Source organism: Natrix helvetica (genome assembly GCF_964273705.1).
Source record: "Natrix helvetica genome assembly, chromosome: 6".
NCBI classification, from domain to species: Eukaryota; Metazoa; Chordata; class Lepidosauria; order Squamata; family Natricidae; genus Natrix; species Natrix helvetica.
The window spans coordinates 61,216,147-61,244,071 of record NC_138553.1 but is presented as its reverse complement, the minus strand read 5'-3'; the positions used below and the strand labels follow the sequence as shown (position 1 = coordinate 61,244,071).

Here is a 27,925-nt window from a genome sequence, read left to right as displayed (position 1 = left end):
CAGGCATCCCTGAAGTCTCCTGGGACCAAAAATGGGGTGTCGGGGATTGGTCCCACCCCACTGTGCATGCGCACGCTGTTACAGGTGTTATGTCGGCCTTGTATGCAGCTTTATTCCTCTCTAGCATTCAACTCCATTGTTCAGTGATGCATTTCCTGCCTCTCTAGGATTTACCTCTATCTGCTCCTGTGAGGCATTTCCTGTTCCTGTTGCATGGATATAGTTATATTCTCAATGGTCTATGTAAGTGTTTTAACTGCATTTTGATTAAACAGCACGAGCTGCAGAGACCCGAAAATCAGCTGGCCGTAGGAGGCGTGTGTGCATGTGTGGTGGAGCTCAGCTGGGGCGACAGCTCGTGTGCCAGCAGAGAGGCCTCTGTGTGCCACCTGTGGCACGCTTGCCATAGATTCGCCATCACAGTTCTAGTTTTTTCCTTCCTCCTTTCCAAGTCAGCAGCTATTTAGGCTGATTTAACAGTTTTCTCAAGCTGAGAATCACTGATTCTTGTCTTGCGAGTTTTATTTCCAAAAGAGATGTTTTGTTTTGAAGATAAATATATATTTCCCATTTGGTTTAGAGCTACAGGTTTACAATTTATTAAAACAAATAAAAATCAGCCCCATTGTACCTGGTTAGGCTGCACTGCTTTTTGCAGATAGAAATTTCTTGTGAATTACCGCTGTTTAAATATTCCCCAGTTAATGTCAACAATGTTCCGCCAGATCTTGGACCATAGTTAGGAGAAATCTGCCTTATTCTTGGATCCTGCATATGGAACAAAGTTTTGCTTGTTACTTAAACTATATACAAACACAGATACAGTGAAATAAAAGTAAAATAACTATTAAAATTAAATTATGTAATTATAAAATAATCTTTTACTTACCACATAAGAAAATGTATTGAAAGAGGTATTAGCTTGTCCATTTGAAACACTGCTTGAAACATTAAAACTTGTATTCTTTACAGGCTCAAGCCTGCATTCCAATCTTCAATAAAAACAAATATATTACTAATAAAGAAGAATATTTGTAGCTCAGAGTTAACATGAGGAATCCTATGTGCTCTCTGAGCTTGCTTGTTTTCTTGCAGACCAGGGGTGAAATTCTCCTGGTTCGTGAGAATTCAGCTGAAACGTTAGGGAGGATTGTCCTTGGTTCTGCGAACCGGTAGTAAAAGAAAAGTTTCCAAGAATTGCACGGCTCACAGCTGTGAGCCACGCAATTGTCAGAAGCCTTTTGTCCGAACTGGCAGGGAAAAAAATGCTTTCAAAAGTGAAAAAAAAAGTTGGAGACACCCACCCAGTCACATGACACCCCCCAAGCCACGCCCACAGAACCGGAGGGGGGATTAGATTTCACCACTATTGCAGACATTTCATTACCCAAACTAGACAATATCTTCAGTGCTAGTAAAGAATGCCGTTTGCTGTCAGTTTATATTCTAGTGGCTTGCCTGTCAGTGTTAGTGGAGATGGTCTCAGAGATTCTTTGGTTGGGCTGTTTGCTGTTGGTTTCTTTGGCAGCTTCTTGATTGGGGTATTGTTTACTTGATCAGATGGTTGATCTGATGTTAACCTAACTCCAAGATTAACACAAAACAACAGTCAAGTAAACAATACTCCAATCAAGAAGCTGCCAAAGAAGCCAACAGCAAACAGCCCAACCAAAGAATCTCTGAGACCATCTCCACTAACACTGACAGGCAAGCCACTAGAACAGGGGTGTCCAAACTTGGGAACTTTAAGACTTGTGGACTTCAACTCCCAGAATTCCCCAGCCAGCCATGCTGGCTGGCGAATTCTGGGAGTTGAAGTCCACAAGTCTTAAAGTTCCCAAGTTTGGACACCCCTGCACTAGAATATAAACTGACAGCAAACTGCATTCTTTACTAGCACTGATATTATCTAGTTTGGATAATAAAACATCTGCAAGAAAACAAGCAGAGAGCAACTGGGATCCCTCACAAATATATTAAACATAACTAAACTAAACAAAAAATCAGAACCTCATAAGTAAATTGCAACATATATAAATAGACCAGCCAATGTGTTTTTTTTAAAAAAACATTAAGAATATGACAAATCAGTAAAATAAAAATACCCTTGAACTTACAGGTGGTTCAGAAATAATTGATGGGGTATAGCTTGATGATTGATTGATAGAAATTACCAATAGAAATGTATTTATTTGTGATCATTTAAAAAAAATAAACAATGATAGAGCAGTACAACAATTATTTAAAGTCTCAAAGAGTTTGTATGAAAAATATCTTCTACTGTATATATTCAAGGAGCACTATATAAAAAAGAGGAGGGATTAGTTACAGCTTTCTCCTTGAAAAGTAAATCCTTTCTTAAAATCATCCTTACACTCAATTATTGCTTTGGAAAAAATATTGCTTTTCAACAAGCGAATGTTGCATTCAGCAATCTGCACAACTTTTAAAGACAGATATGCTTGGTGCTTCAATCCACATTAATATTCCAAGTTAGTAATTGGGCCTGAATGTAATGTGCATATGATTATGTATACTATCATGTTGGAGAAAAGTGACCTACTGAATATTTCATTCAGTGTTTTACTTTAACAAATAACATTAGATTAAAATACAAAATACAAAAAAAAAAAATCCAAAAGAAAACAAAAGAAAAACAAAGGACAAAAACCACAAAACAATCAAAACATTAAAAAAGGTACATCAAAAAAAAAAAAACCCCACAACATACACAAATATTATGCCCTCTAGTTGAATATTGATTAATACCTTACTACAACATTAGCTTTCACTTCTTGCGAAACAGGGTCTCATTAAACTACTAAATCTATTTAAATATGTTTGAATTTTGAATTTGTCTTGAACAAAATAAATACATATATAAAGAACAAATAACATTTGGGAAGTGACATTTCATGGTCAGAGGTAATAGCCATTGAATAAGTAAGAATCAAAACCTGCATTTTTCTACATGGATAATATGATAACCACTGAAACAGGAATATTTTTACTATAGACCAGGAGTGTCAAACTCAATTTCACTGAGGTCCACATCAGGGTTATATTTGACCTTGGGGGGCAAGGGTGGGCATGGCGAGCTTGACGTCACTCATGTCAATGGGGGATGTGGTGGCCCGAGCATTCAGCCAGTGAAAACAGGCTCCCGAGCTCCATTTTGGGCTGCAACGGCATCCTGCAATCTTCTGGCAAGAAAAATGGAGCTCCATTTTTGCTGGCAGAGGCACCCCAGGCTGGTCCTTAGCTATTTCCAGGGCGAACCCATGGGCCAGATCTAAGCACCCCGTGGGTCAAATCTGGGCCCCAGGCCTTGAGTTTGATACCCATGCTATAGAAATATTCATACAAATGGAGACCCTGTTCAATGTAGTGGTTAAAGCACTAGGCTAGAAAATGGGAGACTGTGAGGTATAGTGCAGTCTGATAGGAAGAGACCTGAGTGACTTTGGACAAGTCACTCTCACTCCACCCTAGGAAGGCAACAACAAACCATGTCAGATAAAAACTTTGCCAATTAACTCCAAGGACTAGTCTAGGTAGTTACCAGGAGTTACCAATGACTCAAAGGCACCCTGTCCTCAAAACCATACAAATATTCATATACTATTTTTCTGAATGAAGTCTATACAAACAATGGAGAAAGGGAAAGAGAGAAACAATACATTAAAATACAATTAAGCCAAAATAATTGTATATGATTTCATGCAAGACATTGAAATTGATTATTTTTGCCATACATTACAATATCTAAAGAGAAAAAATATCTTCATATCTTACTTGTTTTTGTCACTAGCCCTGCCATCCACAATGCATCGCTGTCCCCCGACAAAGACTGCTATTTTTTTAAAACTGGGTTTATTATTTTTACTGAATCCAAAATCCCACCCGCACAGTGTCAGTCTTGTTGAAGCATCAAAAGCAGCACTTTTTGGAATAATCTAAAAGGGAAAAAGAATAATAAATTAAGATTTCCAATGGGCTTTGAAGGTGCTTTTTAAGAAAAGAAACAATACTGGCAGAAAATAATTTCTTCTGTTGAAGATACCCCCCTCTTTAATTTAATTGTTCCTCCGTTTTCATTTATCACTGTATGAAGTTCCTTAGATATTAGCAATAAATAATCCTGCCACTGCTACAAAGCTCTGAGTTATTGTGTTTAGGGGCACGGAACAAGCTCTGCATTGTAATAGTTTTTTTTTAATACCCTTTGGTTTGCTTTTTATGTCTTTCTTGTGGTATGTAAAAGAATACAATGCACTTATTTTATTAAGAGTATGATACTGAATAGAAGAATATCAAACTGATGAAGCAACTTATTTCAGCAACCTGAAGAAAAGCTTGTCTTTACAGCAATGACAGCTTCAAAGGTGTATAAATCAAACACTGTCTTGAGAGCTAAAAAATTAATGTGGCTTTTACAATGCTGTCACTGAAAATGCTATCTGTTGGTTACTTCTAAATTTCAAGTTAAAAATAAACTACATTCTTGCAATGCAGTGACAATCTCAAAAGGAAATGCTCTTTCCCCTCCCCCTCTAACCAACTTCTATATATTGTAAATTGTGCTGTAAATGTAACAATGGTGGGAAAATGCATGAATAGCAGAGAAGTTGTACAAATTTCAGTGGACGGCATTTGGCAAGACACTATCAATAAAACATTGACAATGCTATAGGGCTTACATAGACATACAATCTAACTTTGCAAACATTCAAGCCTGGTCAGAGACCAAAACACTTTTTTATACTTGTGATAAAAGTGTTGTATAGTGTTTTACAGAAATTGCAATTTTATTTCTAATAAGTAGCACAATTGTGTCTTTCATTGTGAACTCTATTTTCCTGCTGGATCTGAAAAGAACATTTCTATTTTAAAAATGCTCAGTTTACTGTTCTCTTTGATATCCAGTAACATTGGCACCTTAAAAAAACTGTATCTACATAATGTACTTAGCTTAATTCTGTAAGAATATAAAAAAATATGAAATGCTAAGGAAAAATGGTTACACTGAACATGTAAACACATATTAAACCATATGATAGTGAAATAATTGCTCTAGGGCAATGAAGAACCAACCCAATTCCAAGTGCATTTGAAAGTCCCAGAGTTATATTTGCACATACTTGCACATTTCCACATGTTTTAATTATGTAAATGCTGCCAAAGGGAGATCTCTCCCTTAGAATTGGTTAATTTTTCAAGCAATATTGCAAATGGAGCCATGCACAGTTGACATCTAGGTATCACAACCTGTAGTCCTGCATGGGATATTTTTGAGACTTTGATGTTTGGTGGTAAACCACCTGGAAACAATTACTGCATAATGTAGGATTAGGGGGAAAATAGTAAAAGAAATATAAAAATATCAGAAACATTTAATAAATATTTTTACCCTTTCAATTGACACCTTTCATCTTTTCAAATGTCCCTCTCAAGGTTCCGACTGACGAACCCAACTAAGCCAACCCTCCGAGATGATCAGATCTCTTTAAGAACTATTTTATTGAGTACATAATTTCAGCACGCGTGAAAGCAAAACCAACACTATTTCCCGTGGTTTTCATATAATGGAAGAATAGATATTCCCCACCCTCCTTGTCACAGGTCACATTGTCCAATTAGGTGTTCTGGTGTCTCCCGGGTAACTCCTTCAAGTCTCTGGCCAGCACCTGTTGAGATGACCTTAGTTCCCACGGGACGATGAGTTGTTATTGTCTGGCTTGACATTCCAAACCTCCCCCTCCCCCCATAGTGTATGGCAAGCTGAGAAGTGAAAAGACGGCTGTGGCAACATGGGTCTGTTTCGAAGTTGACAGTCCCACAATGACAAAATCAGTTTGTGCAGATATGTATGAGAGAATGGAGTGAGAAATATTTATAGCTGTTTAATTTTTTAAAAAAGATATTGGGTGATGGCATAACACATATGCTGTGACTTAAATCCTTTTTGCTAAGAGATTTATGCTTGAATCTGGATCTGCTTGAATCATTTTATTTGGTCACTGCCTGAGTCAGAATATTTTTTTTTCTTCCCTGCATTTGGCTACTAAATATTGGATTATGCCTGGCTTGTCTTTTGTTACCGTAGACCACTGGAGTGTGTGTCTTGGCAAATAACACAAAACACCTGACTCCCACAAGGTCATTTGAAAGCTCATCAAATATTGTGATGGGATTTTGGATAAACTTTTATTTAATCTTAGTAGATATTTGCAGCCTACAAACAACACTGAAAAGATGTCAATGATACCAGCTGTTGAAAGATAATGATTGTGTATAAGCAAACTTTGTTTACAATATGAGGGCCAGGCTTGTAACTTCAGAAATATAGTATTTTGTTAGTAAGGACAGCAGTAAACTTCTCTAGAAGAACTGGTTTTTATTTGTTCTCCACATACATTCAAAAAAATATCCACAAAAAGAAAAAAGAAAAGAAAGAGGAGGAAGGACAAAAGTGGTAACATCTGAGCCTTGGGTGGTTATTTTTTACACTAGCTTCTCTTGCAATAATCTCTAAACATGTTGAAATAAATTGCTAGTTCAAGCATGTTGGCTATATTGATTTTATTTGAATTGCTGTGACTGTTGCTTTCCATGTTTTTCCTTGTATTCATTCCCTTTCCCAAAAAATACTTTTTATATCTCAACATCTGATTTCAAAATTTTTCTAAAATAAAATGTCTTATTAAAAGCATCTCTATTTGACAAGATTTAATAATTTGCATAGTTGATATTTCAGAACTGACACAACACAAGTTTCTTATTTTGGGCTTTGAGGGGAAAAGATCCAAACCACCTTTCTATTTATTTTCAATGATCTGAGAAGAGAGAAATCACTGGTAGGCAAGCTAAATTCAATAATTCTACTGTTCAAGCAGGTTTTAATCAACTCTATTTAGAGCAGGGGTGTCCAAACTTGGGAACTTTAAGACTTGTGGACTTCAACTCCCAGAATTCCCCAGCCAGCCATGCTGGCTGGGGAATTCTGGGAGTTGAAGTCCACAAATCTTAAAGTTCCCAAGTTTGGACACCCCTGATTTAGAGTTTAAAGAATGGGAATAAGGGCACCAAGTAAGCACCCTTTAACTTGAATGCTACAACTAAGAAACACATCTGTTACTACTTCCATCCTATTTTTGCCTATCTATCTCAAATCTGATCGATCATATTTGTCCAACTTCATATATACAAAATGGGTGAGGTTTCAGTTGTACTGGTACAGTTGCCATCATGACATTTGTACTACCTCCCTAATCCCAACACTGTTGCTATCCAGTTTTAACTGCTGTAGATTTCAATGCCACTGGGCGAGATCATCCGTGGTTTTGGGGTTGAATACCATCTGTACGCTGACGATACTCAGCTGTACATTTCAACCCCAAGCCACCCCAACGAGGCTGTTGAAGTGATGTCCCAGTGTTTGGAAGCCGTCGGGGTCTGGATGGGGGACAACAGACTCAAACTCAACCCCTCCAAGACTGAGTGGCTGTGGCTACCGGCGCCTCGGTTCAGCCAGCTGATCCCATCGCTGGCCATAGGGGGCGAGCAATTGCCTCCTGTGGAACAGGCGCGCAATTTGGGCGTCCTCCTAGATGCCCGGCTGTCTATGGATGACCATGTGGCAGCCGTGGCAAGGGGGGCGTTCCACCAGGTTCGCCTGGTGCGTCAATTGCGCCCCCTTCTGGATCGGGATGCCCTACGCACAGTCACTCATGCGCTGGTGACGTCTCGCCTAGACTACTGTAATGCTCTCTACATGGGGCTTCCCTTGGGATGCGCCCGGAGACTGCAGCTAGTCCAGAACGCGGCCGCGCGGGTTGTCATGGGGAGCTCCAGATACTCCCATGTAACACCACTCCTGCGCGAGCTGCACTGGCTACCTGTGGTTTTTCGGGTGCATTTCAAGGTCCTGATTACCATCTTTAAAGCGCTCCATGGCACAGGACCTAGTTACTTGCGGGATCGCATCCTCCCACATACATCCCTGTGGCCAATCCGCTCTCACAGGGAGGGGCTTCTCCAGGTGCCATCCACTAGGCAATGCCAGCGGGCGGCGCCAAGGAGTAGGGCCTTCTCTGTGATGGGCCCAACCCTCTGGAATGACCTCCCCCCCCCGATATTAGAACTACCACAGACTTCCGCTCCTTCCGACAAAAATTGAAGACTCACCTGTTTCGATTAGCTGGCCTGGCATAATTATAATTGTTACAACTGTTACCTCCTGGAAACATATTCTTACCTGGTTATTTTAAGGGTATGGTTTTAAATTTAACTGATTTTAGGGTTTTTAGAACCATATTTATATTCTTCTGTACAGTTCTTTTTACATTTTTAACCTCCTCCTTATGTATATTTATATCTATATTTATATTTGTATTTAGTACTTGTTATTTGTTGTGTGGACTATACACCGCCCCGAGTCCTTTTTGGGAGAGGGGGCGGTCTAGAAATGCGAAGAATAAAATAAATAAATAATGAATTTGCCCACAATTTGCAGAAACCTGTGGAGTTATACCATTTGTCATAGATACTTTAATCCCTTGTGTTAAGGCTAAAATGGAATGGATCTAGATCTGTAGCTGATATTGCTTGGATGATTCTGTGATCTGAAATTCAACTAAAAGTTTTCTCACTGCATTATTGGCAAATGTAATATTGATACCGACTCAGACCTTTATAATAGTTACCCTATGTTCACTTTAACGTCAAAAATTTCATTTAACATTTTTAATTATATTATTCTTTCCAAAAAATGATTTTATATGTTAAGGATTTTCAAATTTTATTGCAAACACCAGAGGTTATTTTGCATTTCTAACAGCCAAAACAATCCTGTGCTATATTAAAGCTATAGGCCAAATATGAATAATCTTTTTTTAGTAGTATGACTAACTGTCATGGTTCAGCAAAGCATAAAATCTGCATCAGCAGCTATCAGCCATAAAGATTTAAGAACACAAATGCATCATTTCTTTCCTTTTAGAAACAAAACCTCAAACTCTTCCACTTACCATGGCACATGCTCTGGGGATATTTTACTATTTATCATTGTCATAGAATATTTATTGCATTTTCTAAAATATATCCAGCACATGAACTATGGCTTGAAATCAATCGAGTACATTTTAAGATTTTTTTTCTCATTTATTATCTTCATACAAAATTACTCCTCAAAAAGCATAAGCCTGTACCCATTTAACAAATTAGCACTTTCTTTTTTTTAAAAATGAGATAAAGCAATAACCCAACCCAGACCTTTGGAATTACTTCATGTAGGTTGGTAATACGGAGATAATATGCTCTCACTATGTCACAAAGAGTCAAACAGGGTGGCTTGAAACAATTTTATGCTAACTCTGTAGACTCATCAGCTTGTGACATCTCAGCCATACTAAGGGACCTAGTCCTTGCCCTCATAGGAATAAAGGGACTTAATGTAGCTTTAAATATGATTTATATGCATTCAACCACCCTTGTACACTACGTGAGCTACATAAGAGCCTAATGTAACTATGAATCAGACTTCATAATTTAAGTTATTTAGGGTCTGCCATCTACCCTCATTTAGTTTGTATGGGCTTGCTTAAAACGACTCTAAAGGCTCCTTTTTAAACGAGATGGATTTCCTTCCCTATGGTGCGTCTGTATATATTAGTAAAGTGTAGGACAGTGAAAGGATGTTCACTAATCTTTCCTGAAGTCACAAGCCATTATGGAAAACATATTTCCTATTATTCTGCTAATATTCCATTTCTGTATGGTTTTCTCTTTTATTTCAACTTTGCTTAGAATACATGTTTAAGTTCCAATAACAATACATTTTTCATTTTCCCAATCAGATATGTTTTGAATGCCATTAAAACATTCATTAAAAAAAATAAAGCATTTCAGGATTTATTATGTGTATGCTTGTCCAGGAAAAAACAAAGTGACTGCCACTGAAAAAAATAGAGTGTAATATAGCTGGTAATAATGCTATGTATTAGGATCTACAAATGCCACAACCATTCTGTAAAACTAGACTTTCATAATTGCAGTGACCATAGCTAAATGAAAACAGCAATGAGCTATTAAGTTCTTTACCCCTTTATGTAATATTACTCTTATTTGCTCTTTTATTTACAAACTTTTAAAGCTGAAAATGGCTACTGTTTCTCCCCTTTCAAAGTGGTTTATATGAAGACTATAGTGAGTGCAAAAGATAAGATGGATTGCTTAAAGAAAAAGTATTAACTATCAAGAATTGACATCACATTAAATAGAGGCAAAAATATTTTTTTTATTCCAATCAATGACAAGATTTTTTAAAAACAGTATCATACTATTTTAGTTCTTTTTAGGGATTGTTTTGAAACACCTATGATTATAATATATCATATAGGAAGCTATATAAGTCCTGTAAGTAATGATATATACCAGTGATGGCGAACCTTTTTAGCATCGCGTGCCAAAAGCGGGGTGAGGGCAGGGGGGTCGTGGGTGTGCGTGCCACACCCATAATCCTATGTGTGCAGACCCCCATGAGCATGTGCATGCAACTACCACCTGTACGCATGCACGTGCGGCCCCCGCCCTCCCCCCTACTTTTGGTGCATGATGGTCCCATTTTTTCACCCTTCTAGGAGCCTGGGGAGGGTGAAACCGCCCTCCTCCCGCTCCCACGGAGGCCCTCCGAAGGCTTCCAGAACCTTCCACTCACACCCGCAGGACTTCACTCCCTGCCGCCTTCAGAGGCAACGGAGGCAACCGCTACTCTTGGTGGGGCAGCCGTGCTCATGCGGTCGTGGCCTGAAGTCTCATGACCTTCCCGCCCAGCCAACCGTGGCTCACCTGCACTGGGAGGCACCTCGTAGCACCAGCGGTCTCCCAGGTAGCCGGCAGGCAGTTGCAGGGGCAATGCCCCCAATGCCCAGTGCCTTCCACCGGTGAAGAAAGGGTGTGCGGTGGGGAAACAAGTTCCCCAGGGAGAGGGGAATGAGAGAGATCAGCCCGGTGAGGGTGTTTCCCCTGTTTGACATGGGAGCAGTGCTGGGATGAGGCCGTTTTCATTGTGAAGGAGGAAATCTCCCTCCGTGGTCTTGGGGGGAAAGATAGCCTCCTTTCCCCCCCTTCTCAAATCGCAGTGTGTGTGGTGAGAGAGAGAGAGAGAGAGCGCGCAAGGGAGACTGGTGCCTCTCGACAAGTTGCCGAGCGTGCCGGCTATCCGGAGAGATCAATCCGCCCCTGAACCCTAAATGTAGCTGCGTCCTGGCAGGCAGGCAGGCGAGCAGGCACTCTCTCTCTCTGGCTCCTTTGGACTGTATGTGTTTCTTCTCTCAAACGCCACGGTTACCCACTTATCAGCCAGGCATGAAGTGCTGGCCATGACAGTAAGAAACAGAGCTTGGAGAACTAATTGGAGGTGCATGCGCTCTTCCTCCCTCCCTCCCTCCCTCTCCAGGCATGCTGCAATTTGAGAAGGGGAAAAAGGGGGCTTTCTTTCCCCTCAAGTCCATGGAGGGAGCAGTGCTGGGCTGAGGCGTCCCACCAGCCATTTTGATTCTGAAGGAAATCTCCCTCCATGGACTTGAGAAAGAGGGAAGGAGTGTGTGTGCTCACTCTCGCCTCCCAGATGGCTTTTCTGGCAGAGCGCCCAATGGGAGAGATGGGGTTTCCTCCTCCTCCTGAGCCCATTATGAAGGAGAAGCCCTGGCAGCCATGATGGGCAAGGAGGAATATGTGCCGGGGCTAATGCCGCTTCCCTTCTCCCCCCAGCTTGCCTGTCTCTTTAAATCGCGCCTCTTTGCCTAAAAGGCTTGAGCGGGACAAAGCAATTGGGAAAGGATTTTTGTGTGTGTGAGAGAGAGAGAGAGAGAGAAAGAGAGAGAGAGAGAGAGACAGGGGGGAGAATAAGATAAGGAGGAAGAAAGGAAGCATTTTGGTTCACTCTCGCCTCCCGGACTCTGTGTCCCTCCGCCCAGCTGGGCTTCATGGGTGCACTGCTCCTGGGCTCATCAGCCTCTGGACAGACATCAGATTCCCATCCTCCAGCACCACTTCAGGGAAGAAAAGGCAGGGCATCCCAACACAGGAACGTCTGCTATCTAGGAGGTGAGAGCGAGCCGAGAAGCCTCTGTTCTTCCTCCTTACCTCATTTCCCCCACCCCGAAACACACACACACCTTTCCCAATTGCTTTCTACTGAGGATGAGGTCATTTCAGGAGGAGACAAAGAGGCATGAATTAAAGAAACATGTGAGCCAGGGTGGGAGAGACTGTTTCATGCAGCTTTTTAGCCCCACAAATGATGGCGAGAAACTGCACCCTCACAGGTCAGCTGCTCTTGGCCTGGCAGAGGGGGGGGAGTTCACAAACCATCCCACCAAGAAAAGTGGTTGCCTCTGTTGCCTCTAAAGGCAGTGGGGTGCATCTGCTGTGGATGGAAGATGGTTTGCAATGGTGCTGAGAAAGCTGCAAGCCTAAAGGCGCCCTCATTCCTGTGTGTAAACCGGGATCTCCTCTCCCACTCAACTGCTGCTTTACCCCTCCTGTGGCTCCTGCCCAGCTCTCTCTCTTCTATCTCCCCTTCGCCTCCCCACACTTGCTTACCCGTCCCAGAGAGCTTGGGCTACGCCTCCCTCCGACACTGCCGGCGTCGCTCCTGAGCAAACTCCCTCCGACCCCGTGGCTGTTGCCGTTCCCGAACTTCCGGTTTCTGTGTTGGGTTGTTTTTTGCCCTCTGGAGGCAGGCGAAAAATGGCCAAAAATGAAGGCCAAAGTCAGCTGGCTAGTGCGCATGCGCACTGGATCTGACAGGGCAACGCCTCGCGATAGGTTCGCCATCATGGATATATATGATATGACATGATATGATATGATATATGATATGATATGATTTGTAATTAGGTGAAATCAGATGTAAAAGACAGTACCAGATCACATTTTCTTCTCTGAACCTCTGCCAGTTTTAACCTAGCTGCAAATATCAGAATAAAGGCTCATGCATTTCCCTATCTCAGCTTCATGGAATTCCTGTAGAAGTACAAAGGTCTTTTCTTTACATCTGTACTGCTTTCACATCATGTTGTAAACAGAAGCCTTGGCAAAAGTTTCAAGTAAGAAAATAGTTGTGGTGAGATGTTCACACATCTGGACCATTCTATAAGTGCAAATTAACATAAGGAACACAACATAATCTTTAATTTACAGAAATGCTTCTCCTATATTATGGCTACTTTGTGTTATAGTTTTATGCTTCACTGATATCCCATAATGTGACAGGCTATGTAGGTTTCAAATAATTGGGGAGGGGAAGGAATAGAGTGAGCCAAAATATAAATAGGAAGTATAGTCAATTAACAGCAGTAGACCTCATCTGGGAATAAGTTAATTATTCTTCGTTAGGTAAATATCTTTCGAAACATGAAAATAGAAATTGTTGATATACATACATACATATTTATTGCTATAGCAACTTACAAATAATTTATATTTGTTAACTATGATCTGACTCATGTTATGCAGTTCCAGTAAATAAAAGATAAAGGTAATTTTACCTCAGAGATTTTAGGTAAACATATGTTTGGTGTCCATCCTCCTATATGACATTCCTGTGGCCTCACACACTGATTGCCACACCATCCACAGTTCATAAAAGAAGGTGCTAGAAGGCACTGACCGCAGGTGCTGAAATGAGAACATCCTGGTCCATTTAGTGGAATCTTGGTTACCTAATGGGTAAAACATGACAGAGACATAGAAACTAATTATGAAGATTAGCAGAAGAGTTATACAAAGCTAAGGTGCTAGTAATTTTCCGTATCTTACAACACAAAACAAAAAACCCCAAACATATAGCTTAGCACAGTAATGGTGAACCTATGGCACGCGTGCCACAGGTGGCATGCGGAGCCATTTGTCAGGGCATGCGAGGCGCTGCCCTGTCAGCTGGCCAGCTGAGTTCACTGTTTTTAAAAGCCATTTTTTCGCCCTCCCCAGGCTCCAGAAGCTTTATAGGAGCTTGGGGAGGGCGAAAAGAGCCTCCCCCCCAGAGGCCCTCCGGAGGCTTCAGAGACCGTCTGGAGGCTTCCCTGAAGCCTTCGGAACGCTTAAAATGACCCTCCGAGCAAACCGGAAATGACTTCTGTCATTAGGAATTGTACAACAAAAAGAGTTCCTAATGAAGCATGCAAAAAATCATCTATCTTATTGTACTTGCAAAGGTGCTCCATATTTTGTTACCATATACCAGTATAAATAGATTATAAAGTAGATTCTATATAATTTACAGCCTGAACTTGAGCATGATGACATTAAAGGGGCTTAATATTAAGTATGTATAGTTAAGATCATAACCTGGTCAATTTAAATTTGAACTTAAAAGCTATGTTTATGCATTCCCAGGTTCAAGATTAGCAGACATTCAAACAAGAACAAACAAAATCTAGCTATATGCATAGTCTAATCTCATGGTCAGTGTGGAATTCACTGGATGAGATTCCTTGTTCGAAAGGAAAGTTTGTTTCCCTCATGCTATCACTCTGCTGAACACCTAATTCTCACAATGCTGTCTAATGTCTATATGTATTGGTCCATGTTGTTGTGTGGCAGTATATTATTTATATTTATTATTATATTCTTTACTCCCCCCTCTTATTGGGATGATTATAATGATGATCATCATTATTTTGTTGCTTTGCATGTACACCATTCTGCTTTCAGTTACTTTCATTTAAGGCACGAAAACTGATAATCTGATAATAATGTATTATAGCTATCCCTATAGGGATAGGAAAAGTTAAATGAAGGTTCATAAAAATTAAAATACTTTTGTGATCAATGAAGACTATCAGAAGTAATCAACCAGATTACCTTTGTTTCTTTTCCATGACTATTTTGTATAGCCTTATAGAAGGTAGAAATTAATTGGTAAACCCTAAGTTTGCAAAAGTATAGAAGAAACGGATAATAAGAAGTTTCAAATGCTATTTAATCCTCATATAAAATTAACAAAGAGCAGGAAGTTTTAAAGTCTCATTCTTTTAAGTTATTGTGTATTTTTGTCCTACATACTTTCCACCAAAGTAAAAAAAAAAGAAGGCATCTAACCTTACATTTACATTTCCTTTCTTTGGTTGGTTTGTATCACAGCTTCCCTATTCAAACAATACTCAGTTATTCATTTACTTTCCTCCTTAGGAAAAACAGTGAGGAAATACAGGTCTGGAAAGGTTGCAAAGGAAAAATAATTGGAATCGCAGATTATATTAAATGATTTAGTCCTGAGTTGAAATAGGTGATTTTCCCTTTTGCAATCAAATGTAAAGAAGAAATTTAGTTGGTCGATGCATTCCATTTAAAAGTTAGTGTTGTATTATAAAATATTAAAGTATAATCATTTCATGATCTCATCTATTTTCATGAAAAACCTGAGAGGTACACAAGGCAAACTCTTTCGGTTCCATCTATCAATAAAATAATATATTTTCACTTTTCTTTGATACAGAAGGAAATGTATAAAGCAGAAAAAAATCGAAAGTAGCGTAATGTAAACACTATTATGATTATATGTGTACCGGTATATATACACATATGTATCTATATGTGCATACATTGCCCAAAAATGCACTTGGGCACAAAAAAATTATAAATAATATTTTACCTTCTTCCCAGTGATCACCAGAATATGCCCATCGTTGCCTAGAGAATTCTCAATGATAACCTCTGAAGAAACAGGCTGAGAATCTAAATGGAAATTCATGTAAGGTGTTGTGTGTTCAGAACGAGAGATCACTATCTAAAAAGAGAGAAATATTAACAACAATCACACAGTTTATATTTATATCACACAGCGATTTTAATCTACAACTATTGCTTTATGGGGGAAGGTGGAGAGAATGATTGAATATAGGCAGAAGCTACTGTAGATAACTTGAATGGAGCATTTGGCACTGCAGGAAGGAGGATTAGGCTGCAGATCTACATTGGTTATGGCTCTGGTTAATTTTTTTCTTCTTCCCGTATCCTTTTTCAATTCAAGTTCTGCTCTCTGGATGTAATTCATAATGGGTGGATACAACAGGTTTTTTTAAAAAAAATATTATTCCAAAGAACTAATGGTAGACATTAATTTTGTTTAGGAAATAGTGCAGGTAAGAAAGGTGTACTTTCACTGTCACAGTTAAAACATTAGGCATTAGATTCTACAAAATAATTACAGTTTTGCAAAAAGCAAAACTGAAAGGAAAAGCAAAGATTAAAACTCCTACTTCTTAATGAACCTTCTACATCAGAGGTGGGAACGTTGGCCCTTTTATGACTTGTAGACTTCAAGTGCCAGCATTCCTGGGCCAGGATGGTTTTAACATTTTATATTTATATAGATGCAGAACTGCATTTCTATGACAATGTAGTGCTGACATTCAAAATTGCACAAACAGTTCTGCTAATATGGAGCTAACATGGCTGACAGAGTTTGCTTCCCTTGACAGGTACATAGCTACATATTAGTTTTCTAAACCCAACTGAAAAAGCTAATATTCTTTAATGCTTTATCAAGTCTCAGTCTTATCAAGTCTCAGAAACTTATTTTGGAGGTTTTGCTGTAGCTTTAGATATAAGAGGAAATTGATGAGTACCCCTCTGTCTGTAAATAGTCTAAGGCCTTTTTTGGCTTGCGTGCCACAAGTGGGGGGAGCGCAGGGGGGGTTGTGTGGGCGTGCCGCACCCATAATGCAATGTGTGACCCCCCAGTGCACATGCGCGCACAATAGGCGCGACCCCCCCCCATTTTTACATGCTTTTTTCACCTTCCCCAGGCTCCAGAGGCTTTATAGGAGCCTGGGGAAGGCGAAAAGAGCCTCCCTCGCCCCCCCCGGAGGCCCTCCGGAGGCTTCAGGGACCATCCGGAGGCTTCCCTGACACCTTTGGAGTGCTCAAAACGACCCTCCGAGCAAACCTGAAGCCTTCGAAATGCTTAAAACGACCCTCCGAGCAAACCGCAAGTCATTTCCGGTTTGCTCGGAGGTCATTTTAAGCATTCCGAAGGCTTCAGGGAAGCCTCCAGACGGTCCCTGAAGCCTCCGGGGAGAGGCGGGGGAGGCTCTTTTCCACCTCCCCAGGCTCCTATAAAGCCTCTGGAGCCTGGGGAGGGTGAAAAAAATGGCTTTTAAAAATGGTGAACTCAGCTGACAGGGCAGCGCCTCGCGTGCCCTCACAAATGGCTCCGCGTGCCACCTGTGGCACGCATTCCATAGATTCGCCATCACTGGTCTAAGGCAAAAAAAAAATCAATAAAATTTTCAATAAATTTTCTCATCAGGGCATAAAGAATTAGAAAAAAGAAAATGCAAAATTATATAAATCAGTAAAAATTGTAATGATTTAAAAATCCTTTCAGGAAAAGCCTTAAAAACTTGGCTATGGCAGTGGTATGGGGCACTGAAGAAGCTGGAGGCTGGAAGTAACAGGTGCAGTAATAGAGAAGAAACCACCATACCTCTGCTCCAAATATGTCTGGTTTTTTTTAGGTTTTTTAAAATCTTTTGTAATTTTAATTCATTTTATATTTATAATTATTTTATATCTGCATGAGACTCACCTTGATGGGTAGCATATAAATTTATTGAATGAACGAACAATCAAACAAATATTTGAATTGTTTGTTAGCTTCAGGGACGCTTTTATGGACAGTGGGAAACAATTAATATAAACTTGAATTTACTGTGTAACAATGCAGAGGAATTTTTTTTGAAAATGTGTAACTTTTAAGTACCATGGTTTTTAAAAAATATTTCAGATGTTATTGTGGTTTTATGATCAGGAGGGAGAGTGAAAAATCTAACAAAGAACACATTGCAAAGCTGCATGAAAATACAAATTAATCTTGGAATTTACGAGAGGTAAGTCCACAGCTGCAAATACCTTTATTGCAGTCATATTCTGTCTCTTCCATATCCATTGCTAAATGCCAGGAATGCCTTTTTATCAGTCATTCAGGCTTTTTCTCGCCAAAAATTATTTCTTCACTGAGCAATAGTCCTAATCTCCAGAGAACCTCCAAAACGCATTCATAAAATTCTGCCAGAAGTGTTTCCTGTTGTTGTCATGATGCCAGTAAACTGGTGTTTCAGAAGTGCCCACTTTTATAATTTGTAGCAAATAAACACACAAAACTTTGTCCTAGCAATGCAGGCTGAAGGCTAAATCCTTACTATGGGTGCAAAGAACAGACTTTTCCAACAACTGCTAATCAGGAATCCTGTCAGGGACACTCACATTTCCTCAAATGCAGCTTATGAATCAAAGCTCTAGATAATGGATGGTCACTCTGATAGATCATCACTTCAGAACCTCCTTGCCCTTTTAGACTTCCTGATGGCTTTCAATATTGTACCATCAACCCTGATATCTTGCTGAACCATCTGCAATTTCTAGGACGAAGAGGCACCATTTTATGGTGGTTCTACTGTAACCTGATTAGGCAATTCCAGTCACTAGCAAGTCCAGTCAATAAGCGTGATGAAAGAACAATCAAGTCTATGGTTGGTTTTGTAGTAAGGGGAGTGAGTGAAAAATATAATAATGAACACATTTCAAAGCTGCATGCAAGTACAGATTAATCTATATGAATGGACTAAACTTTCCATTTATGCTTTTGTATTTAACATATGAATCAATTGGGAGAGATCGTCCACCAATTCAGGGTGAGGCATCATTTGTATACAGATAATACCCAGTAATTTATCACCACTCCAGTCAGGTCAGAGATTCTTTAAACATCTACATATGGAGCCCAGAGACTGTGAGAAACTGCATGGAACAAACAAACTTAAATTGAATCTCAACAAGGTAAATTTAGTGTTAATCCAGAAATACCTCAGCTCCTTATCAGTTCCAATTAGCCCTCTCAGTACTGTCATCCTCTCCAATAGAGGACCAAATCTGTTACATGGGGATCCTTTAGACTCATGGTTCCTGTTAGAACAGCAGGTTGAAGCAATGGTTAGGAGTCTTTGCCTAGCTTAAGCTAGGGCACTTCCTGGTATCCGAGATCTTGCTGGCAGCATAGCATAACATGCCATAGCAAGTTCAACCTGAGGCTGCCTTTGAGACTTTGTAGAACGACAGTTTGTACAAAATGTAGTACCCAGATTGCTAGTGAGTAAAAGCCATTATTACGGTATAATGTATCACAATTTTATGATTGCTGCATTTGAATACCAATATGTTTTTAAAATGCTGCTTTTCACCTATGATGTCCTAGTTCCAAAATACTTAAGAGACTTTGCTTTCCTTTTCTATGCAAGGATAAGGAAAGATGCATAGATTTCACATTTGTCAGAGATCAGAAAGACATTGATCTGAAGAGAATCCTTTCTTTTATGAGATGGCCCACATGCTATGGACTATGTTGCATTGGAGGTACACCTAGCCCTTTTGTTACTGAACAATTAGGTTGTTGGCATATTTTGTTTAAATAGCCATTTGAATAATTATTATTTTTATATTAGATTTTAAGATTGCCATTTTTCAAATGAGTTTTTCTGTAATCATTTTGGTCAAAGCAGAAGTAATTTTGTTTACTAAATTAAGAAAAAAAGTAGCTGGAGTGAGACCAAATTTTGGCTTTCTGCGAGCTTCCCAATTGACTTCACTTGTATGATCAGAAATCAGGGAGTATCAAAAATCACAAGCAAATGACCACAGGGATGCTGCAACAGCCTTCATTTTGCAAATAAACTTGTTAAAACTTCAATTCCATAGATGGGAATTGAATGTGTCCCAGATTATTTTATGCATTCTTTAAATTAATGGATTTTAGATATCTTAATTCAAAAATTGTTGCTTTATAATGCACTGTTTGGGCCAACTTCAGGATACCAACAGAGCTTTAATAGTATAAAGATATGCATTGTTTTCTTTTAAGGGTCTCATGGATAGTGTGTGGAATTCCTGAGCAGCCTTCAGTCCAGGGACTAACCAGATCCTGATACCCATAAAAGTTTTTGATGTAACAAATAACCTTGCCAAATGATTGATCTAGCCAGTTCTGGTGATTTCCTCATATAGGATTTCCTCATACTAAATTATTTATGTTGGACTTAATGCCATAAAGAATATACCAAACTTTTCTGATTAAATGGATGAGTTAGATTTATAATGCTATTTCTGCTGATACATTCATTTTGGCACTATAACATAATTATAGTCAACAAATCAACAAATATATAGCAGCTTTTCACAGCAACGGAGAATATCTCAATAATTGCTGTCTATGGAGATGGCAAGTACTGAAGATGACACAGGAGCAAAAGATTAATGTTCCACTTAAAATGAAAGTAAGTAATCAGCCAGGAGTGCACGGCTACCAGATAAATTCTTTCCAGCATTTTATTACTATCAATTTATCTTAATATACATGCAAAGTCTGAATTACCAATTAAATCCTACATGTGCCTGCATATCATTATTTTAATATATGTGAATGAAGCAAATTTTTGCTGTTTAATAAAACTGTATATAGTAACTTTTTATCACAATGTAGATCAACACTGGGAACCACCAATTTCAGACTTTTTAAAATAAACATAAGGAGCTTAAAATTAAATCAAATTCTGCCTGGGTTTTTTTATGAATCACCGGCAGCTATAAACCACTATCCAGAAGATATATGCTCAAAGTATATTATATTTCACAACATTTTTACCATGTCCTTCTAAAACTAACACATTTGAAGATCACTTTAGCTATACACATTTCCAATCCATTCAATATAATGGTATTGTTTTGAGGATTTTAACTATTGTAATATTATTATTAGAAAAAATAGTTGCTTCAAGAATTGGTTTTATTTCAACATTTCTCATGCTGAGCACTCCAAACCTACAATATCTTTCATAATCTCCGGAATGGCTTAACTATTGGACAATTCACTTACTTTACTGACAATTCACTGGACTAAGTTTGTTGATACTATCATTACATTTTACATAATTTAAGCATACACTACTCAAATGAAGCAATTGTTTCATGAAGATAATTGTACAGCAATTTAAATGAAAGAAGTAGATAAGATTGACTATTCTTTACAGATGAAAACTATGGCTATATTAGCAGCAAAGGATCAGTCCAACACAACAGTAAATCCAATGATGTACATTTTAAGTTTTATAAGATCACGTCTTATAATGGTCTTATTTCTCATGTGCAAAATTCCTAAACATCTGTAAAACACTGAGACAGATAAAATTTATAATTCCAGTGAAAGAATAGACACTGAAAGTATCATTGATCTTCATTACAGACAATAAGGATATGATCAGATAGATTATAGCCATTTTTGAGGAACATCAATCAAAGGAACATAGAATTTGCTTAGCCTTCAATGGACAAAACTCAACTTTTACCCACTCATAATATTGCTGGTTGAAATACTATCATTCCTTTTATTTAACCACTGAAAAGTTTCCAAATTCACTTAGCACTCAACAGCTGTACTGAGATTGTGTTCCCAGCCAAGCACCAACCACAATTACAACTGTAAGAAGCAGAAACAGCTGCAAAATCATGTTGGGGGTGGATGGGAGGAGGGAATGGAAAGAAAAGGGACAATCTGCAAGACGACTTGTCATACAGCTTAGGGTGGATATAGAATAAGTTTCTTTTCTTTCTCATGCATGACAGCTGTCTTAGTCAAATTATTAGCAGTCTGTTTTGTAACAGAAACTCAACAATATTTTATCAGCTCTGAAGTCAAGGATATTTAAGGACCAGTACAAAGTTTTCACACTTTTGTTTTAGCCAAAACAATTATGTACATGACTATGCAGCACGTGTTCCGACAGGAAAAAAATATATTCCCTACTCCCAATACAATTAGGCTCTAAAAAAATAAAAGTGTAAGATTGCTGTCTATATTTTAAATACTACATCTATTTCCAAGACTGATACTTAATTACCTTTAGCAGCTGGTATTAAAATTTATTGGGTTTTTTGGTTGATAAAGTGACTTGATCTTCAATATAAAAATAGACGATCTTAATTGGAAAGGATGTGTTTTCAGTAGTTCAGTATTTATTACATAGACATATGCAATGTTTGATAAAGTGTTAGTATCCTTCTTTCATTTTGAAAAATTAGACAAACTGAAAATTTGTTTTCTGGTTTACAACTAATATGCTGATATGTTTGATTTATCTAGTATTATTGGGATGTTTCTAGGTAGGTAATAACTATGGACAGAATAGACATCTGGTGGTCTTTTATCAACTCTGTTATTTTGGTAGGGAAAAATAGTAATATTAATTTTAATAATACAGACATTCCATCCTGTTAGATTATTGTAAATTAATGTTTCAATGTTTTATTTAAAAACTGGGTTTTTTTGTATTGATGTGATCTAATTGACACAGATTGACCATTGGCTTACCTGAAGGGTCCTTTTCTGTGCACTGCGGAAGAGTCCAAGCAATGGATTAAATTAGTCTGGTTGCCCTGGGACTGAGGAATCTTTTTTCTTGACCACGCCTCCTGGTGCCATGTCACGCCAGATTTTTGACGATTTCTGGATCCAGTGAAGGTAGTATGTTGGTGACGACTTGAGAAAAGTCCGATGGTAACTGATCTTAATGAATCCCTGGGCACGATAACCCAGGGTGGGTTGGACTCTCCTGCAGTGCACAGAAAAGGACCCTTCAGGTAAGCCAATTGTCATTTTCCTGTGCACTGCTTGGAGAGTCCAAGCAATGGGACATACCCAAGTTACATGTCACTAGGGTGGGAAGGAGGTCTGTCCAGGGATTCGGCCGTGGAAACAACCCCTTGGAGGACCCGCCTGCCGAACGAAGCTTCGGCTGATGCAAACATGCCCAGTTTATAGTGTCTGGCAAAGGGCGATGGAGATGACCATGTAGCCGCCCTGCAGATGTCATCTATGGTAGCCTGGGTAGCCCAGGCTGCGGCGGCGGCGGCGCTCTTCATAGAATGAGCAGTGATGTTCTGAGGAACAGCCCTGGACTGATGTTCATAGGCAGCCACAATGCATGCCCTCAGCCATCTGCCTATAGTGGGAGAGGACATCTTCTTGCCCATGGACCCTGGCTGGAACAACAGGAAGAGGGCCTCCAATCTGCGGAAATCTGCTGTCCGTTTAATGTATGTTCGCAGAGCTCTTCTCACATCCAGCGTATGCCAGACGCGTTCCCTCGGATGTCTTGGATGCGGGCAAAAGTCCGGCAAAATGATCTCTTATGCCCTATGGAACCAGGTGTTAACCTTTGGGATGAAGGCAGGGTCCAGGCGCAGGACGACCCTATCTGGATGAATGATACAAAGGTCCTCGCGGACCGATAGGGCTGCCAGCTAAGATATGTGCCTCGTAGATGTGCCTCGTAGACAAGGAAGATGATTTTGAGAGTCAGTTGTCGAAGGGAAACGGTACTCAGAGACTCGAAGGGACTCGAAGTGAGAGCTTGCAGGACCACAGATAGTTGCCAAGTCGGGTATCGGTGGACCACCGGAGGGCATAAGTTGGAAGCACCCCTAAGAAAAACATCTGACCCTCAGAATCTTGCTGAGGGGCTGGGCTGAAGTCCCCGACCAAACGGTGGATAGAGCAGCCACCTGGTGACAGAGGGTGTTAGGAGCGAGTCCCTTGTTAAGGCCCCCCTGAAGAAAGTCCATACATGGGAAACCGGTGCTGTGACTGGATCAATGTGAAGATAGTCGTACCACTTTGCGAAGCCGGACCATGTGGAGTTGTAAATCCTGGTTGTTGAGGACGTCTGGATGCTTGGATGGTACGTATCACCTCCTCCGACAGTCTGTCCCTCCTCAGGAGGTCCCCCTCAAGTGCCAGATGGCCAATTGGAGCCACTGGGGTCCGGATACACTATGGCCCCTTGGCTGAGGGAGACCTGATCCTGAGGGATTCACCATGGGTTGGACACCGACAAGCTGTCAAGGTCGGTGTACCAGGATCTTTGAGGCCAGTGAGGTACGACCAAAGATACCTCCACCTTCTCCCTGATGATTTTAAGGATCACTTGTGGTAACAGGGACAGGGATGGGAAGGCATATAGCAGCTCCTAGGGCCACCGGCAGCGGAGGGCATTCGTCCCCTCCGCCCTTGGCGAGTGGAAGCGGGAGAAGAACCGCTGGAGTTGCATGTTGTCGTGGATAGGTCGACCGTTGGGGTGCCAAATCTGCAACACAACTGGCAAAACAGGACTGGGTGTAGTCTCCATCCCGCACTATCTATGGTGGTTCTGCTCAACCAGTTCACCTGGGTGTTGTCCACCCCCGAGATGTGATCGGAGCGGAGAGACTCGATGTGACGCTCCGCCCACCTGCCTACGGCCTCTGCCTCTGCCATGAGTTTCCTTGATCTTGTGTCGCCCTGGTGATTTATGTGGGCCTTGTTGGCCACATTGTCCGTCATCAAGAGTACATGCTGGTGCAGAATGTCTTGTTGAAAATGACGCAGGGTGAGCCTGGCCGCCCTCAGCTCTAGAAAGCTGATGCTGCAAGACGCCTCGGCTGGAGACCACCTGCCCTGAGTCACGCGAGGTCCCATGTCCGTCATGATGACAATCCCCTCTGGCCTTTGAAGAGATGACCTTTCGGTACTGGATCTACAGCATTTATCGCCAGAAGATGATGAATCTCTTGGGTCATGAGCTCTCTTTTGAGAGGGCAAGAGGGGGTGGGGCATCGAATGAAGTTCCTTGGAGGTGGAGAGAAGAACTCCCGTGACAGTCCTTCCCTGATCGTTTGAAGGACCCAGCTGTCCTCCATGGTCTGCTCCCACTGGGAGGCGAACAGCTGGAGCCGTCCCCCAATGGAAGGTGACTGTTGGTGGTCACTTGGATTTGCAGAAAGGTCTGTGAGAGGCCCCCCCACGGTTGGATTTACGGAAATTAAACTTATTTACCCTGCTTACCCTGTCCCAAAAGGACTGTCTGCCCTGGGAGCAATCGGAGGATTGATTATATGATCTCGGGGGCAGAGGAGGTGGACGGGAAGGACTCATTGGAATGAAAGGATTGCCTCCTGGAATAGGGAGTGGACTAACGCTCCTGTTTTTCTTTCAGAGCAGGGAGTACCTTGTGTTTGTGTTTAGATTCAATCAGGAAGGGATCTAGGACCTCCCCAAAGAGTTTGGCTCCCTTAAAAGGGGCAGAAACGAGCTTCCACTTGTTCTTCTGGTCAGCCTGCCAGTGGCGTAGCCACACGGGGCGTCTGAAGGTGACAATGGAGACCAGCACTCTCGAAGCGAATTTCGCTGCATTAAGAGAGGCATCGGCAGAATATTGGGCCGCTGCTATGATCTTTGTAATGTCCTGGCGGAGGCGAGTATCCTCCGCCGGGAGCTTAGCCTGCAACTCCCACAGCCAAATGATGGAAGCTCCGTTAAAAAATGAAGCAGAGGAAGACACCTTAATGGCCCATGCTTCCACCTGGTGTCTTGTGGCAGATCTTCTCTGCCTTTTTGTCCTCTGCCTTAAGACCTTCCATCAGGTCTGCTGGGAGAACAGAACTCGAGGTGAGGGATGCTATTGGAGGGTCCACTGAAGGCAGTGACAAGATGTTCTCCAGTGCGGGTTCCACTGAATACAACTTCTTATCCCCACCACTAGGCACGGCAAGGGAACCCGTCTGGACCCATTGCCGCTGAATTACATCCATGAAAAGGCTGGGAACTGGAACCAGTTCCTGTAGTGGGGCCTGAGACTTAAACATGCTTTCATTAGGATTAGCCACAGGAGGCTTGGCCGAGTCTTGGGCAGCCGGGGCCTTGATGCCCACTTGGGTAGCGGCCTTGGCTTTGTGCCGAATAGATTTAAAGAGGGTGGGCTTAAAAAGCCCAGAGAAGGCAGCAGCGTCCGGGGGGAGATCTTCGTCATCCGACATCCCCTGTTCCTCCTGCTCCGAGTCTTCCCAGGCTGAAGCCTCACTGACCACTGAGGATTCTAAGGAGGGGTGGCGTACTCTGCGGGTAGTGCTGGGCACCTTCTTCCTGGCCTGGGTTGGAACTGGATTAGTTGAAACCTGATCTTGTTTCTGGAGCCCTTCTGCGATACCCTGAGAGATTGCGCGGGCAACGACCACCTGCATGTGAGCAGAAAGCTCGGGCTCTTGATCAACCCTGGACCCAGTCCTGGAAGAGGGAGGTGCCTGTTCTACTAAGGGTGGGTATGGAACTCGCCCATCTGGCTGCACCATGTCCCCAGGGGCCACTTCGGAAACAAAGGAAGGCGCTGGTGAACCAGGGTCTGCCGTGGAGATGTCAGGTGAAAGATCTTGGGATTCCACTTCCTCTTCAATGACCCACAGGGGGTCACCAATGGAAGGGAGGGATGGAGTTGGCACTACTGGAGCAGGGGCCTGCTGAGAGGCGTTGGGCCTTCTCAAACTGCTTCTCGAGCGCCCGCTGCCAGCGTTCAGCATCCCTATCTGCTGCGGCTGATGAGGGACAGTATGACTGACTGGTCTGACTTGCCGCCCTGCCCCTTCTAGGCTGCTTGCTCTTGCCAGAGGCCTTGGGCTGTCCAGAGGCACTGGAGGAACTTGATTTGTCACCAGATGATGTTCCTGGAAGTTCCAGGTCCACAGGGCAAGATGTCTCTGCCCTCCTGTGCGATGTGCAGACCTCATCACTGAATGGGACAAGATGGAGAAACCATCACTAAGTGAGACACGATGGTAGAGCCATCATTGAGTGGGTCAGACCAGTGAACGTGACATGGAGGGCTTTTCTGCAGGTGAAAACAAAGTCCATCACTAAGTGAGACAAAATGGTGGGGTCATAACTAAGTGAAACATAGCCAATAATCTACGCCTGGAGGCCTCCTGATCGTCGGTGAGGACACATGATTATAGGAACCTGTGAACCAATGCAGGTTGTGCAGCTCCGCAGATCTATCAGAGAGGGCCTAAAATAAAAGACGACCCCCTCTGTGCTGGTGAATGTGTGGCCAAAACACCAGCACCGCTGCCTCAAAACACCAGCACCGCCGCCTCAAAACACCAGCACCGCCGCCTCAAAACACCAGTGCTGCCTCAATTAACTTCAGGGGAGTGGCATTGGTTCTTCCAGAGACCCGAAGAGGACCAGCAGGGACTTGGAAATGAAAAGGGCGTGAAAAAGCCCTTCCAAAATGGCCGCCGCACTCGTGGGAGGGTGGAGAAGGAGAATTGAATTGAAGACTGTGAGGTGACCTTGCGGTCTCCAGACTCTCCGCGGCTCAGCTTAAGCAACAAAAGGCAAAGAAAACAAAAAACAAGCTGATTGCCCCTCCCGGCAGCTGCCCTTCAAAGGAAGGAAAACAAAGTCTTAAAAGGACCCCCTGCTGCTGTCCATTAGCGGCGTGGACAGCAGAGCACCCCCCATGTCCGTTCCTACCTCAGCTCGCAGTTTTAGACGCTGTAGAAGAAGAAAAAAGTGCTGGAAGCAAAGAAACTAAAAAAGGTACTTAATATCAAGGAAAAAGTCTAAAAGAGAAAATAAAAAGGAGAGTCCAAGCCTTCTATCTAATTAAAAGCTGGAACCACTAAATTAGTCCCTGACCGGGCTTCAGACTGAGGAAAAAATCTGGCGTCACATGGCACCAGGAGGCGTGGCCAAGGAAAAAGATTCCTCAGCAGCACATGTTGTTTGAATGCAGATTACAACATGACTGAAAGTTTTAAAGTATCTCAAGACGGTTTTTCTATCTTTGTTTTCTGCTGCTGCACACTTGGGTATTACAACTGTCAAACTCAGTTGCTTGACACACAGAAACTCTGTCAGTAAAAGTTTCTTTCCCTGACATGTTAATGCTGTAGGGAATAGATGCTCATTGGCAAAGGTTATGCTTGCCCCACAAGTGTTTAAAGACCTCAGAGACCTGCTAGAAAAAAATGCCGGCAGTGAGAAAATGTTAGAATA

The 27,925-nt window shown here is 41.5% G+C and overlaps 1 protein-coding gene across 6 annotated transcripts in view; it reads right to left on the bottom strand.

Annotated features, from left to right (window-relative positions):
• The window catches only part of MET (MET proto-oncogene, receptor tyrosine kinase), a 122,081-nt gene that overhangs the window by 40,228 nt on the left and 53,928 nt on the right, over window positions 1-27,925 (bottom strand). For all 6 annotated transcript variants that reach the window (XM_081958609.1, XM_081958606.1, XM_081958607.1 and 3 more), the window contains exons 4-8: window positions 15,659-15,793; window positions 13,554-13,727; window positions 3,796-3,956; window positions 890-992; window positions 632-768 (exon numbers count right to left, since the gene is read on the bottom strand). In XM_081958609.1, coding sequence (XP_081814735.1) covers window positions 632-768; window positions 890-992; window positions 3,796-3,956; window positions 13,554-13,727; window positions 15,659-15,793 — 710 coding nt within the window. The remainder of the gene's footprint in view (window positions 1-631; window positions 769-889; window positions 993-3,795; window positions 3,957-13,553; window positions 13,728-15,658; window positions 15,794-27,925) is intronic.